Raw genomic sequence first — 18,265 nt, 5'->3', positions numbered from 1 at the left:
TAAAAATAATCTTTAAATGTCATGCTGCCTGGTTGCTTCTGCCTGACCCTCACGCTCTGTTTGTAATTCCGATTTCAGTTTGCAAAGGTGAAGCACAGAAATAGCAATGTACATCGATACTAATAATACCAAGTTCTCTGCTAATTTGGTTAAGTTTGGAAAGGTTTTAGAAAAAAGATAAGAGAATTTATAATCCTGAAAACTTGAATTTTCTTAAACATCAGTGGCTCAAAATGTAAACTATTTTGAAATATTGTTATTGCAGGCAAAATGCCAGCCCCTGAGCAGACCCCAGTGGTGGAGGAGGCGCTGCCGCAGACAACACAGGAAACTTCCACAGGCCCAGGCATGGAAACGGAGACCACTGCCACTACCATTTTGGCTTCTGTAAAGGAACAGGTACACGCCTTCTTTTCAGCAATTTAGAAGTTCAGTGTGCGTTGTGGAGTTAATATTGTCCTTTATTGCATTGCTGGAAAAAAACGTCGTTGTTCCTAAAATGTGTTGCCTAGCGTTGGTATAGTGTATTTTGTAGGTCAAAATGTTAGAATCTGATTATAAAGGGTTCATTTAATTGCATCGAACGGAAGCATCGTTATGGTATTCTGTATCCTTTGGAATGTATGCACTGTTGTTGTAAATCAGACTTGAAATGCAGGTTTGTTGTTTAAAAAGGAAAAAACAAAAGCTAGCGTAGAATTGATGCAACATTGAGAACCAGTCCTTTTTGTACATTCTGCAAAGCTGTGTACAGTGTTACAGAAATTTGCACATAAAGGTTTTGGTATGATTAATTGTATTTTGTTAAAGAATGGGCTTCCAACTTTGAGTTTGGTTTCAGTTGTCAGTACCAAGGTAGTAACATATTTAAAATCTGCTACACATTTATGGACATGTATCTTAGTCTCTACAGGGAAAATAAATCTTAGTCTCTACAGGGAAAATAAAATTGTGTTTCAAATCAAGTTCAGCCTTAATTTGTAAAGATCATTCCAGTGAAAAAAATTGCAGTTTAACAAAGAAACATTCTAACTGAAGTTTTGGGGTCTGTTTTTTGTTTTGTTTTGTTTTTTAAACCCACAAAGAGAGAAGTAACAGTTTGGCTTTCATTGTCAGAACTAGAAATAATTATCTATCTTGGCTTAATACATAAATTGTAACATCTGAATTTCAGAATAAATCTGCTTTTCTGTCTCTGTTTCAGAACTTCTTTTAAGATAAATCAGTACTTGATCCAAGGTATTAACTGTGTATGCAAACACTTGATGTATTAGTTCTCATATGTTGTCCCATATTAGTGTTTTTAAAAAAGGTGAGAATTAGATTATATGGTCTTGATATCAATGGATTTTATAACCACAGAACTTTCATTAAATAAAAAATTTCTCCAGGATGATGAAATTTGGATCTTTATTTTCATGCCTGAATTAATAATTTCAAGAGTATTTTAAGATGACAGTAGCAACCCTAATAATTTCTTAGTGATATTAAAACTAATATTAAACCTTCCAACGTGGAGGATATTAATGCTGGAGACTGTTGGGATGGGAGTAATCACAGTTGTCTGGGTTAGAGTGATCTTGAGTCACCTCTCGTCCTCTGAGGCAGTAACTTGCCTTGTGGCATCTTAGCTTATTGCAAATGTCAGTTAGAACTCATTTGCTTAATGTGCATTTGTGGTGATTTTAAGTTGGTCCATTTTATTTTGCAGTTTGCAAAGAACATGCTGATAATGGTGGCTTAGTTGGTGAGCGGCACTGCAATAAGCGACAGTGCTGCGATCGCCAGTGGGCACCGGCCAGTGATGGCGCTGCTGTGATTGGTCTCCAGAGTTGCCTTTGTGCGGTTTTGACGCAGTAGTGATTGCTTTAGCTGAACATACAGTTATGACCGCGTTGTCTATATTGGGTTGGTACATGATAAAGTATACAGTACAAAGGCATTTGTTAACATCCCCTTTCCTACCCAAGAAATGTTTTTTTATCTTGTTCTTAGAAGAAAAAATGATAATGGAGTATTTCTTCATTTTAAAAAGGAGGCTAAAACCTCTTCCCCTTTTCATTCCTAAAAAGACTATTAAATATGTGGACTAATAAGTAACTCAATTTTGATGAAAAGAAAAAATTGTGTTTAATAGTGAAAGACAAACTTCAGAACGGTAGCCTAACTTTAAAATGAATTTAGAATGAATACAAGGGGTGGGAAGATATAAATTGTACTTCACTCTTGAAAATGATAATGTGAAAGAATTAAGAGCTGAACTGTTGCTTTCTGGTGTTTTTTCTGTTGATAATAATTATGGACACTGACATACTCAACACCCTTCCTGTATGGCAGAAAGCCCAGGACAGAATATTTTCCAGTGCAGTTATTTACTTTGTTAAGCTTGGACAGAAACTACCGTGCTGTTTGCTAGGGCCTAACTTCCTTCTGTGCAGGAATCTATCTGTAGTAACTCTGTATTTGTAAAATAGTGTTGCCACACCTTAACTTCATTACTTCAGAAACATTTATTACAGTGGAAACACAATTCAGAAAAGATTTCATTGCTGCTTGTCAAAAAAAATTTTACCTTAATAAAAACTTTTAAAATTACTACAGTAGTTCTGAAATAAGTAGATACGTTTATGGAATGACTTAGTTAAGCTTTCTACAGTAGCAGCATAGATACAATTATATAAAAAGTTGCACTAATTAGCCGACAAGCCACTTAAACTCTCCATTTGTTTCTTTTCCCTATGACCCCAAATCAGTTTAAAGCAACATTTTTACCAAACTCGAGCGTGTCCCCTGAACCGTCTCTCCCGGAGGCCAAATTGGCAGCCAGCTGCGTGCTTCTCTCTTGATTATGTCTGAGGAAAGGAACATTGCAATTCACTTCCAGTGTCATAAAATAACATGTGCGGAACAAGTGTAATCTTTGAAGAAGCTTAGATTTCTACAGCTTTGTAGTACTGCAAGTTCCGTTTCAATGTGCAAACACACGGCTATACCCCCACAGCCTCTTGCGGCTCTGACTGGGGCCGGGGCAGAGTTCTTCTGCCAGGTTCAGGCTGTCTGTGGGTGCACTTTGGGTGAAAGTCAAGGGAAGGACTGACTCTTACTGGTGTAGGTTTCATCTCTACTAGAGGAGTTCCTTTTTGAATGCAGGGAGATCCTAAAGCTAACCGTAATGAAGCTGAAACGTATTTTGGCCTTTTCTTATTTTTTTCTTCTAGTGGATTTGATGGTGGCTTGTCAGGTTTTTTTGTGGTGTTTGTTTGGGGAGAGAGTTGTTTTGGTTTCTGTTTTCCAAATGTCTGTTTCGCTTCTAAAATGTTACTAAGTTTCTGTGCTATAACAGACAGAAGTATCTTAGGAAAAGCTGAAACAAGTTTTAAGTAAAACTAAAGCGTTAAAATGTATGTGTCTGTATTTCTGAATCCTGGGAGTATTTGGGTAGAAGTTTAGTTGAGTTCTGTAGGGAGTCTCTTGCCATATTAAAAGTAAAGTAATTTCATAGTAAAGTAAAAAGTTGTAAAGAATTGTCAGGGCAACATCATAGCAGTAACTGGGGGGGGCGGGATGTGGGGGCAGGTGGTTGCCCGCTACCCCAGGCAGACTTGCGGCATCACGGCTACTCCACACGCGCAAGCCGTGTGCTGCTGAGTTCGGAACGGATTGCTGCTGAACTGGCAAGATTAAAGGGGATCATTTGGAATTGTGAATTTCCTGCTTAGCGTGTTAGTTTTCCTTTTCGGTGATTGGGCTGAGAGAAAAGGTCTCACAGGAAAAACTACCCATCCATCCAGTTTTCAAAAGTAACACGAATATGCTGGGTTTAATTTCTTTGCTAAGAGAGAAGCACTTGCAGCAGTGGCAGGTTTGGGGGTTTTTTAGTTTCTTTGTTCTTTGGTTCCTTGGTCTAGTTGGTTTTGACACCTAAAGACAGACAACTTTTCACCTTTTCTTTTGTAAATAGGTGACAATAGAGCAAGAATGATTGGGTATGCTTTCAGATGAATAATCATAAATCTCTTGGGTTTTCATAGAAGTGTTCACTTTTGTTCAACACTTCGGCAAAACATTTCCTTTTGTATAACTGTATTGAACCATATCATATACTTAGAAAGGGTGCGCTTTACTTTTTGCCCTTCTTTATTGTTTAACTACAAAATTCTTCACATAGTTCTTGAGATGTTTTTATAGGATTTGGGGAGGAGAGGCAAAACCCTATCTTTTTCAGATGGAAGTGGGGGAAAGAACACATTCTCCATACAGCAAAGAGTCTACGATTGCATGATTAAAAACATCTTTACTAGAATGACAGTACTTTGATACTAAGTTCGGGAGATTTCTTTACCAATTCAGATATGTAGTGCTTTATATCAAGTACTGTGTAAGCCGACTGTGTAGGAATGTCGCTTCAACAAGATACTTGAGAAAAAGACTTACTAAATGCACTTTCGGTAATTAGGCATGAACATTGGACTGTCTCACTCTGAAATTCTGATTTGCATGCATCTAGTGATCAGTAAGTGGATAAATGCGTATCAGTTCTGAAATGAAGGCTGTACTTTTTATTAAATGGACTTCCAAGCTTTGTGTGAGTGAAACAAAAATCTCTGCCAACTTTTTCTACATTACTGGAAGAACTGGATTTTTCCAACTCTCTTAATACTGTGTTCAATTGCATAGGTCATTCTTCCCTATGTATTCTGGGAACTTTGAAGTTTACCGTTTCTGCTGTTTGCAAGCATTTCCAGTTTTGGTGAATCAAGTCTGAGAAGTCCACTTCCCAAGGCTCTTATTCTAGGACAAAGTATATACCGCTCATGTCTCAGATGAAATGACTAACTCATTTCCTTAATCAAAATTCTGGGTACTCCTTTATTCATATGAAGGCTTAGAAATTATTTTTTCTTTCTATTATGTACTGTTGGGCTTCTGTGGGGAAACTCCCCTTGAAAAAGAGCCTGCCTAGAACTATGGATACCCCTGAAATATCCTGGAGTATTTATTTATACCTTTTGTAACACTTACGTTTAGATTACCAGGCTCTCTACTCATCGGCAACTGAACGCGGGTGACCAGCTGACAGAGCAGGATCCGTAGCTTTCCCATTTAAAAGCATTGTAACAAACAGTTTCCAAAGAGGGTGCTGCTCAAATGTAGTCAGCGAATACCTCAAGTGGCATTCTTCCTTCCTATCGTTGACTAAGAGTAAGCTTTCCATGAACTGCTTAAATTTTGATCCCTCATCAGCTAGAGCAGCACTAAACTGTTTTACCAGACTAATGAACAATGCAGGCATAAAAGTATTAAGGGCTTTAATGGTCTGCTGCTGTTGAATAGAGAGTAAGCGTGATCAGCCAATAATTGTAGCTGTGTCATTTCACGTCCCGTAATCTGTGATTTTCTTTACCCTGTCCAATTTTTCATCTTTTGTCCTATTTTGGAGGATACTGAGATACTGAAAGCATGCAAATGCAGTTGTGTGCGTGAGTAAACTTTATTTTTACAGAAAATGTTGTGTTTCATCTAATATGGTTAGTTAAAAGCACAGGATATTTTCTCAATAGGTTCTGGTAGAGAATTTAAATACTAGGTCACTACAGTGTGATATTCATATTGGGAAAAATACAGTATTCGGTGTGCTTTTAAGTAGTCAATTGCTTGGTCTATCTTAGAATTACAGCATGTGGAAACATGGTGAACGCTGTAGATCAGTGCAGGAGGTTCATGTGAAGAAGGCATAAGTGAACTTCACATTGTTTGTCGTCTTCATTGCACGTTTGTATCATAGAAATGTCCAATGTGTAATTGCCTTCTTTTAGCACCATTTGAACTTTCATAGGCAGTGGGAGTTGCGTGGCTCTGCTTTGTTTGTTGCAGTTGATTGAGAAACAGTAAATGCAAGGTAGAAGTATTCCTCTCAAACGCTGGCTACGCTTTCTTAGATCAACTTGAACTACTGGAAGAGGCTCGACTGAATTGTTCAACAGGCAACATTTTTATAATTAGGAAAACACTTCATAGTTCAGCTTACAATTGCCTTCTTAATATTTCACGGAGATCATGACATTTGGCAATCGAAGCAACTTGGCATATCCCAGCATTACTACAACTTGAAATAACACCCTGTCCTAGCCCTGTCTTCTACCGCAGCAGCCACTGAGAACTGGTAGAAGCCAAGAAGCTGCAAGAGATTCATCTCTCTGTCCATGGCATTGTCTCTCTCAGATGGCCCACCTTGCCTGATCCTGCTCTGACTAGCCAGGCATGTACCATTCAAAAAGAGTTTGTGAGTTGTCTTCACTGCTTGTGCTATCGCTGCTGATTCTTGCATAGCTGTCACTAGAAAACCTTCAGTTAGCCAGTTAGACCACTGTTTGTTTAAAGTTTTAAGTGTACCTGTGTTTTGCGAGAGGTTTTCCAGTCACAACAGGGCAGGAAGAACGTAATTTTGGTTTGTCAACATTGTGAATGTAGACTCCTCGTTCTCAGCCATGTTACTGAGGGATGCAGATAGAAAGCCCAGAATTGCCTCTAAACCTTTTTTGATTATCCAAAGCCTGCAACAGGAGGATGACGATCTTTATGGTCAGTCATACAAGTTACATCCCAATTACTTACCTGTTTTCAAATATTTGCTGTTAATAGCCCAGCATAGTGTGTTGGCAATTGTTTTGACTTGCCAGGGAGCCACGAGCCTGTTAGAGGTACTCAGCTTTCAAGTGAAAAGAGTATGTTGTTTTCAGGATTGGGATAACTTGTCTCATCTGTATCTTGTGGCAGTGAAGATCTTAAAGTGTCTTCTTGAGTGAGATCTCAACGTCATTGCAGGCGAATTCCCACTTGGCGTGCAGAGCTTGCCAAGTAAGAGCCGTTACTGGTCAGCTGGGGTGTACACTTCAGCCTCCAAAAGGAAACTATACAGCTCTAAAATTTGATAGCTTTTGGGTTTCACTTATGGAAGCTTGCCTGCCTGCAGCCGTTACGATTGCCTTGCCAAAGCAAGTTGCTTTCTTCTCTTTCTTGAAAATGTATATGCTTCCTGCTCCTTAAATGGAGCTGTATTTAAAGCTAGCGTTTTTTGTAGCTTTGTGTTAAGAAATATGGTCTGTGGTTTTGCAGTGGAATTTAGGTTATGCGTACAAAACCTGTAGTTTTATAATGTGATTAAGTTTAGTTACTGCTAAACAGGTGGATAGAATTACAGGGATATTTTTTTCCCTCAATGTGTATTGAATAATTTTGGGAAAAAAAAAAAAAGTAGCTCTGGGCCAAGGCATTGTAGTGTGTATGGCTGAGAAGATTTGGTTGGTCCTTTTGGTGCAGTATGGCAGCATATTCTGTAATCTACATCTAGAAATTTAGTATGTTCTTGCCCCATAGATGTTCTGCAAATGAAAACAAGCTTATTAGTTGTTTTATTTGACTCTTGTCATGTCATTTTGTCGTAAGCCAGCACTATAAAAATCAGCGAATTGTGATTTTTTGCCTAGGGCAGCAGCTTCTCTGTGTTGCTAGCAGCCAGCATTGTATGGGAGCATCCTGTTCGAGGAGCGTGCTCTCCCACTGCTTGCAGAGAAGCTGGCTAGAGAAACGCGTTCAAAGAGATTCCTGGAATAGATAGTATACTGTCTGAGAGATAAATGTCATGGTGGCAGGTCTCCATTCAGAGTGGTATAAAACGTCATTATAAGGAAGCATAGACTATGAAGGTGATCAATGCACTTATTTATTCCATCATTTATCAGCAGTCCTTGCTAACTGCAGAGGTCCCTGTTGACTGGCATCCTAGCAAATGTGTCGCCCATCCACAAGAAGGGCTGGAAAGAGGACCCAGGGACGTACAGGCCTGTCAGTCCGACCTCGGTGCTGGGGAACGTCATGGAGCAGATCCTCTTGAGTGCCACTACATGGCACATGCAGGACAACCAGGTGTCCAGGCCCAGTCAGCATGGGTTCTTGAATGCCAGGTCCTGCTTGACTAACCTGATCTGCTATGACAAGGTGACCCGCTCACTGGATGAGGGAAAGGCTGTGGATGTTGTTTACCTGGACTTTAGTAAAGCTTTTCACGCCGTTTCCCATAGCATTCCCCTGGGGAAGCTGTCTGCCCGTGGCTTGGACAGGCAAACACTTCACGGGGTGAAAAACCGGCTGGGTGGCCGGGCCCAGAGAGCGGTGGCGAATGGAGCTAAATCCAGTCGGCGGCCGGTCACGAGTGGTGTGCCCCGGGGCTTGGTACCAGCGCCTGTTCTGTGTAACGTCTTTATCAATGACCTGGACGAGGGGATCGAGCGCACCCTCACTCAGTTTGCAGAGGACACAGAGGTGATTATTGGAATGAGGCGGACCTTTATTTTTCAGGCGAAGAACTTGAATGTACTCTGATGAGTTCTCAGGGAGGGCGGGAAAGAAACTGTATACTGGTCAATACTGTATAAAGAAAGTACACTACGAAATGAGAAAAATATGGCATAACTTCATCTTTCTGTATTTTATCTTGATCCCTTTTCTCTGCTGCAAAAAAATAGTATTTTCTGTAGCTGTTACATTTTTATAGTGTTTTAGAGAAGACTTTTCTTGTATTGGTCATTCTTTTACTTTCAATGGGGCTTTTTTGTCTTCTAAACCTGTAATTGTTTTACATTTGTAAAATGTAAATCATTATTGATTTTTCTGATGATCCCAATTATCCGGTTCGTCTCTTAAACACCTTTAAGACAAAAGTGTGTGTGACAAATTAGTTGATAAAACTGTGATTGTGTAGATGCAAGCTTGGTTGACAAACCCAGATTTTATTTTCCCTCTGATTTCTGCCATTGTAACTGTTGGAACTGGAGCTTTGTCTTGTTTCCTTTGTTACGTGCTCCTTTTTAATTGATTTACTTTATGTAAAAAGTCTTTCTAGACAATGTCAACCTTCTTCTAGGATTTGGTAATTCACTGTAACTTTTTCCTTCTGGAACGCAAAATGGCAAAAGTTACCTAGTGATAATATTTGCCTTATAAAATGCTTTCCTGCAGAAACAGATGTGAGCTGGTGTGAAGGACTGTGTTAGAGTGCAGGAGAAGACAGTACAGGGAGGAGAGAGCCTAGATGAGTATGTATTCATAGCATCTATTAAGAGTATGTTTTCTAGAATAATGTTGTTTTCATTAATGCTTCTGCCTGTAATGAAAAGGCAAATTAATAGACTGATTGAATAGAAGCAAATAATGGCTAGCGTATGGGGGCTTTTTTCATTTAATTAAAAGACCAGTAAATAACAATAAACAACTTGAGTCTTGTGTTCAGATTCACAGTTTGGATCAATGACATTGCTATTTAAATATTGATTTAAAAGTAAGGAGCAGGAAACAGCTTTAAACATAGGGTAAATGTTTTATATTATTTCTGCAAACAAGCAGTGCAACACTGTTTATTTTAAAGATTTATGTTTGTTACATGCTATATAATACATCATATGTTACTTGGGAGAAAGCTTGTCTTGCTGAAATTTGCTTCAAAACTTGCAGAGCTTCAGCATCTGAATGTTTTTTGGAAATCGTGGCATTCTCCACTAGCACGTTAATGACTGGCTGGTGAATCAGCTTTTAGGTGGATGTATTATCTGTATTCAAACTTAAAGCTGGAAAACAAATTCTTATTTGTAAATTTCTTTGATTTTTTTTGCTTAATACACTTTTTAATATTTTTCTCTCCAAAACGCAAACCGTCCAAGTGAGCTGACTGTGGGTACCTCTTTGGTGTAACGTGAGGTTGAGTCGTGTCAGGACCTGCTCTCAAACTGTGACAGCTGGGTCTGCTGCTGGATGCACTTGGGAGTTGTACAAGCCTTCGGATATTATCCATTCTTCCTATGCCGTGTACAGGCCCGTGAGATTTGCTGTGGTCCGCAGGTTATCATATTCATGAGGTTTTTCATATTGGGTCTCAGAATTAAAAGGATTTAGCTTTAGAATTCTGTCTAGAAGCAGGTTTTAATAAATTCCAAGTTTAGGACATATGTCCTAAAATGTTCTTTCAAGTCTGAGCATTGACTGTGCTAACCTTTTCGGATGCTGAAGCTTGACAGTAAACACCAACCTACTGGAAGGGGTGGCCAGGGGGAAGTTGAGGACCACATCTCTCTCCCGCTGCTCCCGTGGTTTGCATGGTTATTTTTAACAGAACTACAGAGTTTTCTGTTCTGGTGAACTGTTGTTAGTAGAGCAATAGTAGAAAAATGCATGTTCTGTAGATGGCTTTGTCCTGTGGCAGCAGTGGGCGAGTTCCACGTCCTGGCGGCACAGTCTTGCTGGCCAATATTTGGAGTATGAGGGTGTGTGTTTATTCAGTTTGGGTAGTGACCTCGGAGACATGTCTGAAAAGTCCACAATTCCTTATATCATCTGGGAGGGGCAGGAGCTTGTGTGGCTTATCTTTACCAGGGCAGTTTGCTGTATGGAGCTTGAATCAGACTTGCAGAAGTAGCTTTCTCTTTTTTTTTTTTTTTTTTATTTTACTTTATTTTTGTCATCTAATATATCGAGTCGTTTTGGCAGTACGGCAGCTGCAGTGTGACATGTCCCTCAGCTGGCTTCCCGAGGAAGTCAGTGCTAATTAGCCCTCTGTTTGGAAGTTCTTGGAGGTAATCTCATTGTGTAGAAAAAACTTTATCCCTACTTCTGCAAGGTAAATCCTGCTTTTAGAGTAGCTTTTTAGTGTACTGTTACTCTGACCGCCCTCTTGCTGTGCTGAGAAGGCCTCCCGGAGCGGAGCTGTGAGAGGCAGAGGTACTCGCAGGCTGCCGAGAGCCATGGCTGCGTTGCTGAGCCGTGCTTCACCTTACTGAAAGGATGTACAAACTGCAAGAAACAGCGCTTTCAGGGACCATCAATGACAACGAAATATTTAAGCCTCGTTCCATGTAACGTAAGGTGTGAAGGAATAGTTTGCATTAACTATATGAGCGAAGGTGACTTTGCATGCAAGGCATACAGTTGCATGACTTACATTCAGGGAAAAAAACCCTTATTAGTAGTTTGCACTTTAAAGTTAAAGGAATGCTTCCGTGCTGTATTTGACTTGTATACAAGACTTGCTTCATGAGATTATTAAGTATCAGCGTTCATCTATTTTTAAATAGTATTGAACAGTTTACTTAAACTTCAGGGGATGTAGAGTATCAGTTTGAAAAATAATACAATTGCTCTGATAGAATCCTTTTCTGTCATGAACAAAATCAAACTGTGGATGAAAACACAACTAATTTCCCTTGATGACATAGTATAGTTTTCACAGTATCACATTTATAGAAAATGCTTCCAGATTTTAATAAGATGCAAACAGTCTGTGCAGCGCTTGTGTTCCCCTGCCGTCCTCCGAGCATCACCTTCAGCTTCTGAAAGCCTTCTAAAGGCTGAGGTTTGGTACCTTTGACCCAAGAGATAAAACAAAAGCTGAGATCAGGAAAGGTAAAATAGCACATCTCTACACTCAGCCACTTTGAAATAATAAATTTTAAGTTTTTGAAGACCGAAGTCAGAACACAGCGTAAGTTAGGATTTGAAGTTTTGCAGTGGGAAGGGTTAGGATACCATAGTTTCCAGTATGCCTCTGTTCTAGATGAAATTGAAGACTGACTTTTATAGGCACTGATTTTGTTAGATTGTGGCAAGATAAGGAGATACAAAAATTTTAACTGCAGGAGAAATAAAATCCACAAATGCTTAAACATGTTTTTCCCTTTGTAATAGGTGATAAATTAATATTTGCATGAATCACTGATTTTAAAAAACCATTAAATTCCCACTTTAATCTTCTAATAGTTTATTCCACTAAGGAAGAGTCAAAACAAGAAACATGATTGTGACGAAACAGTGATTGTTTCAGAATTAATACACACCCATATTTTAACATCAAGAATGCTTTTCTTTTTATTTTGAAATTTCAGGAGCTCCAATTTCAAAGACTTACCAGAGAACTGGAAGTGGAAAGGCAAATTGTGGCTAATCAGCTAGAAAGATGTAGGCTTGGAGCAGAATCACCAAGTATCGCCAGCACAAGGTACAAGTCCTGATGACTTTACTTTCCTATGTCCCATAAATTAAAGGGCTTTTTAGTGGTGCTTATGTCCTACATACGTATATTTTCACTGATAGTTATTCAGCTGTTAATATGTGAAGTATTAAAAAAAGATGCAAATTTGCTGTGAAGAGTTATGGGACAGTTTAAAGAGGCCTCTCTAATTGTGGATTACATTTTTCAATATAGAGTATGTAAAGCTTTAAATATGTTGAAGTTTGTTTTTAAGATTCAGCCAGAGAAATACAGTAGAGTTATACATATTTGTATCAAAGTAACAGTGCTACTTAAATGCAGTACTCCAATTATATTTTTTCCTGAATTAATGATCTAGTTTCATCCATCTTTTCTGAAATACTTTCTGTTGTTACATTTGTTTTCAGGGAATATCTTGCTATAAATGTAATGTTAGCATATTTAAATAGTGTGAAACATACCTAATATTTTACATACAATGACAATAACTGTAGCAGAGCATTTTGTTAATATTTCAGCTTTAACTAGTATTCTGATTTTTTTTTTTATTCTTTAGCAAACTTTTTAACTGTAAATGTGTTTGGGCACTCATTCATCTCACGCATATTAAATGATTGGTAGCTCTTGGTTCTGAAAGCCTTGATAACAGTGTGTTCTCTTATGAAACATTTGTGCCTGCATTTTGGGTTACAGCGTAATTTCTTGCCTTAAATACTGTTTGTTTCTCTGTTCTTTCAGCAATAAACTTGGGTGTCATTTTGAAATGTTTCCTCCTGTGGCCATAATAAATGTTTCTGCAAGTTAAATGAAAAGTTTCTCCTACAAAAAGTTAAGAAACAGGAGGTGATTATTTAAAAGCAAATTTTAAAAATCCAGTGTATCAGCTAACACAGCTGGGTTTTATACATCAGACTGCTTGACCTGAGTTGTCGTTTGACAGTATCGTTACCAGCATGAGAACTTTTGTTTAAGAAACTTTGAAATATTCAAAAATGTTCCTTGGACAAGATGACTATTTTGTACCCTTCATGCTTGCCTGTCTTCCCTCTAGATCCACATGTTTCTCCAGCTGTTGCTCAGATTTTGTTTTGAAAGCTAAAAAAGTTAATTTCCTATGGAAGAATAAGTAAAAAGCCTGCTATTTTATGCCTCCAGCCACCTTTCATTTGGTATTGAATGTTCATTTTCAGTGAATTTGCCTGAGTAATACAAAGGAAAAGGTATTTCTAGATCCCAGGTCCAGAGAATTTCACATACAGAGAACCCCAGAGTTAGCTTATCCCACAACTAATATCGTGTAGTTTTTGAAATCATGTACGATTACCGGTATCTACACAGTAAGTTAGGTCCTATACTTCTATCAAATACTATAATTTACCAAGATGAAAACATAATTTATAGCATTGTGGAGTAATTTCTTCTTTCGGTTGCTTCCTTATGGCTAGATGATGTTTATTTGTATAACAAAAGATGATGAAAGTTTAGGTGGAGAAAATACCAGCACATAAATTGGGTTGTAGTATACTTTGGTGCGAGTACGCTTGTGAATCTAAATAAACTCTTCAAGCTCTTGTTTTCTGGGCCATACTTTTTCCATAGTTAGTAATAAAATATTTTACACATTTAAAATTAATGCCTAATTATGTTCTCAGTTCTTACAGACACTTCTGTATCCTGAGTACTGTTCTTGTCTTTCCAAACTTTGTTACCCAGCCGAGCCCGGTGCTGGGTAGATGGGAACACTGTGCTGCGTTACCTTTGTACTGAGGGACGTGGCATTAAAACTTGGACAGTACGTTCTGAGATGTGTGTGTCCTTGGTTAATTTTTTGACTTATGCTTTTGTGTGGATATTCCTTTTAAGAGATGTATGAGAAGCTGGGAAAAAAATAAATTCTGTATTTGAATTAGATGCTTTAATTTCTTCACAACCAGTTGCTTCCAGTGTAGTTAGAGGAGTTGTCGCAAGAATCGCAGTAGAACAATCTCTTGGAGCGGTATCGCAGCAGATGCAGATATAGCAGCAAAACTTATAGCCATAAAAAGGTACATGTGTTTCCCCAAAGTAGGTGATGTAAATGTTGTGCTGAGGCTGACAGGAAATAAACACACATGGAGAGGGGGTGGGGAAGAGGCTTGGGAAGGGAGCGCCGTGCCGGGGGGTGAGGAGGGCTGAGAGCCTGCTCCAGAGACACCGGGAGGTCAGGCCTTGAGGGAGAGGGCATGGTTCTCCTCGCCGGGTATCAGGGCTGTCCCTTACAGTGCCACATTGAAAAAATCAAAACCAAAGCAATGACAAGAACTAAAAAGGCAAGCGAAACTAAAGCATAAGAGGCGTTCGCCTTTTTATTTTTATTCTTTGTTCAAGTTTTCTTTCCCTGAGGAAATCGACAGTGCTTTGTTTCAAAGATAGTGCTTTAATGTCCTTTAACAAGGTTACGACGTTCCGGGGCGTTTCGTTTCCGAGGTCCCGCTGGAGGTTTGCTGGCCTGAGTGGTGGCAGCAACGCCCCCGATTTGCCCGCTCCTGAACTGGATTCCTGCAAGCCGGCACTGGCGGGAGGTGGTGATGCTCTGCAGAGCAGGCGCTGCCCTGGAGCCGCGGGCTCCGGGCTGTCCCTGTGTCACTCGGGTCACCCTCCGAGCCAGCACCGCCCCAGGGAGGGAGCGGGAAACGCGACATCAGTACCTGAAACTAGCTTAGGCGTCTCTGCAGCTGGTACCCACAGCTTCATGGCCCTGAGCCGAGCACGGCGGCAGCGTGGAGCGCAGGGATGTACACCGGGATGAATCCTTCTGGGGGTGGGCACCGCTGGTCAGACCGTCACCTGCCTGAGCAGGCCTGGGAGGGACTCTTGCTTCCGAAGGGTGGTCCGTTCTGTTACTGCTGGTCCTTAAGAAATGCCATGTTGCTCTGTGCACATGAAGAAGGCAAAACGAACAGAAGGTACTTGTCCTGTAGGTTTATTAGTCTGTTCCCCCCTGTTTTACAACTCTAGTATGAGTGCAAGCAACGCAGAGGAGCCGTCGGCTCTTTGGCTCTCAGGAGCGGTGTGGGAGATGAGAACAAGGGCAGATCCTGAGTGATTGTAGTGTAATGGGTGGAGAAGGAAGAACTGGATCAGCTGCAGTCCTGGATTCCAATACGGCTTTTATTTTTGTGTGCCTGTAGGTTACTTGCCTGTTAAAATTATTTCTTCCCATAATTATTTCTTATAAATGGGTATTGTGCTCAGCACTTTTAAGATCTTTTGTGGCATCCTGTAGGATTTCAAAACTCCTAAGAGCCTGAAATGGTACATGATTAGCGTTACATGTAAGTAGTAAATATTTTTACCCATGTTATACGCTACAAGATCGGAGATGATAGACTGGGAAAAACAACGTGAGGTTTCAGTTGTGTCTTCTCGCTTGTGTTTCGTGCTGTAACACGCAGGGGTTTCTGTGCAGAAGCCACAGGGCTGTCCAGCCTCCCGAACAACGGGGGCCAGCGTTGCAGCCAGCTCTCCATCTGCGTGGGTTCCGTTCCACCAGCCGTGGTGGAGTAAGTGCTGATGCAGGCAGATACGGTGTGTGCCGGGGCCAGCGGTCAGACTCCATAACACACATTGCCCAACCTCTCGGGTGGGAGCTGGCGAGTGACTCACAGTCAACTGAGTCTTTTTGTGAGTTATCTGTTGTGTGTAACTCCTGAAAACTGAGTGGCGGTGGGAACCAAAAGGCTCATACTCCTTAACTTAATTGTAAAATACTGCACTCGTAATAGCAGCTTGTCACAAGCACTTTAACAAAAGAAAAGTACGTAAATGGCACACTGGACTTCATCAGAATGCAAGCCCTTTTGGCAGTACAGTAAATAATAAAAAAAAATTTAACACTTCCAATACTGAACAGTCAGTTTGAGTAATAATGCGTCTACCTGAAGTCTTCTGAGTTTTGTAAAATTAAATGTATTTCATAGCTACTAGGGTGGTTTATTTTCTCTGCTTTATGTAGCAGGTAATCTTCTTTTCCCAGTGCCAACTGACATACCACATGCACTTTCTGTAGTAGCAGAAAATATTCCAAAGTAATTCAGAAAAATATTTCACTCTGTGATTAAACACTCTAAACTTTCTGTGAGGTGAACGTGGATTGCATTTCATGGTCACACTCTTTCCCCCCCAAAAAATGCGAGAATGCTCATAAAGAGAATAAGCAGAGCAAGTAGTTTTGGTGTAACGCAGCGCGCCGTGGTGCTGAGCTGTGTGAGTGTGGCTCCACTGGCGCAGCAGAACCGCGTGAGACGCATCCAGCCTCGCGGCGTCCCTGCAGTGGGCAGCACCAGCGTGTCCTGCGGGGCTGCCTGCGGGACCCGAGCTGGGGGCTATTGCCCTCACAGAAACCAGCTTCCTCCCGTTCATATCACGTGCCAAATACTTTGGTGTTTTCAAAAGGTGCATTTGAAATTGCCTGTGTGTATTGCAATATCTGATGTCACCAGCTTTCATGGCAAATCATAAACTCCATAGAAGTTATTTTTAGAATCATGTGTGCTTTCCAGGCGGGAAGAGGCAAGGAATCACAGTAATTTATTTACATATTTACACTAATATTACACTTACTGAAATTTGAAAAGAAATCAATTAAAGGGCTGCATTAAATTTAAAACTAAATAAGAAAAGATACACTTAATTTTCTTTGCAGAGCTTCAGCATACAATAAAAGCAGGGCTGAAATGTATTTGCCAGAATTTAGCTAAGTAATAGATAATTTTAAATCAAGATCTCCCAGTTGATCATCATAGAGCTGTTGGAAGAATATTTTGGGCACAGACAATAATAGGCCACTTACCCTAACAATTTAGAAGAAATAATGATTAATTCTGTCATTAGTAGCTAGCTAGGAACTACTTGCCGTGTGGAATAAAATAACCGCTCGTCAGGTCACCTGGCAGTTGCTGATGCTGAAACACTCGGAGGAGGCACCATCTCTGTCACAGAATGAACGAACCTCCTCTTGTTGGAAGCTGGTCCGTGCTGAGATTCTTTTAGGCGTTACGGTTCTTACTTCACGTATTATGAATCTTCTTGAGTCCACAGAAATTTAGATAAGCTTATTTTTTGCATGTTTACATCGAAAATGAGTGAAACTTGCAAAGTTTCTTGTTATAGCTCCAGTATTTGTATTTTTATTTTCTGTTTACCCAGTCCATAAGCCTTCCTGAAATTCCATCAAAGCTTTTGAATGCCAGTAGAATTGAGGAATTTGGGGTTTTTTATGCAGTTTGGTGATGTTCAAATATGAAAAAGGCAGGAAGACACTGCTGCTGGGCGGTGTGCCATTCTGCTGTCGTGGTGTCGGCACTGCACGGTGTCACGCGTCACTTCATTTAGTTAAAATATTTGTGAAAACTTCTGCTAAGCTGTATCAATAAGAAAAGCAAAAATATGAAATCTTGTTACACTGATTTTGATGGCTGCCAGTTGCTTGTAATAAGTACTGCAAGTTTATGGATTTTAATGTATGCTATTTTATTAGAAAAATCCCCCATACCAAGAATTTACAGTTACACAAAGCTTTAAGCCTTCACGCTGCATATAATTGTAAACGTGTCCTTGATGTAGGTATTTCAAATGGAAGGTAAAGGACAAGTAAAGCAATAGAACAAGACATTCAGTCTTAACAGGCACTGGGGTGTCGGCTGGCAGCTCCGCCTGAGCCGCGAGTGCGGATCCCTGGGGAGAACCCCTTTGCTACCGGCTGCCTGACGGCACAGATGTATCCCAGCGCTGGAAGCTTAGCCAAGCAGTAAACGAACACACTGAAGAAATATGTGAGAAGTACATAAATTTTCAACAGAATTACATATTTGGCTTTTTACAGCTTTTCAACACTGTAGAAATATTTACTAAATAATACTTAGTTTTTTACACTGTTGCCTTTTTTTGATGACAATAGCGGTATATTCAAGCAGTTAAGACAGGCAATGGAAATCGCTCCTTTTCTCTCAAGCGGTACTGTTTAAATCAGGAATACATTTCATTTTATCAAATACTTGCTAAGATAATAGGCTTAAACTGTTCCATGTCATATAATCCCTGCAGAAGTTGTGTGTAGCCCTGAGAATTTAAGTTAGCTGTCCAGTCTAGAAACTGAAGGTCGTAGTTGTGTTTACATAATTTTTAAAAAACAGTATATTGCTTTAGATATCTTAACAAAAATCTGCAATTTTCTTAAACGTTAGTGTT

At 39.9% G+C, this 18,265-nt stretch overlaps 1 protein-coding gene across 8 annotated transcripts in view; it reads left to right on the top strand.

The window, feature by feature from the left end:
- Positions 1–18,265, top strand: part of PKP4 (plakophilin 4) — an 85,136-nt gene that overhangs the window by 25,410 nt on the left and 41,461 nt on the right. For 7 of the 8 annotated variants that reach the window (XM_054209430.1, XM_054209425.1, XM_054209424.1 and 4 more), the window contains 2 exons: positions 266–399; positions 11,931–12,043. In XM_054209430.1, coding sequence (XP_054065405.1) covers positions 271–399; positions 11,931–12,043 — 242 coding nt within the window. In that variant the 5' untranslated portion in view covers positions 266–270. Of the gene's footprint in view, positions 1–265; positions 400–11,930; positions 12,044–18,265 lie in introns of those variants that run through there. The other variant, XM_054209431.1, reaches the window with a different exon arrangement.

The sequence above is a fragment of the Rissa tridactyla genome, chromosome 7, assembly GCF_028500815.1.
Source record: "Rissa tridactyla isolate bRisTri1 chromosome 7, bRisTri1.patW.cur.20221130, whole genome shotgun sequence".
In the NCBI taxonomy this organism is placed as follows: domain Eukaryota; kingdom Metazoa; phylum Chordata; class Aves; order Charadriiformes; family Laridae; genus Rissa; species Rissa tridactyla.
Note: the sequence above shows the minus strand (reverse complement) of the source record. Positions and strands in the feature narration are given on the sequence as shown.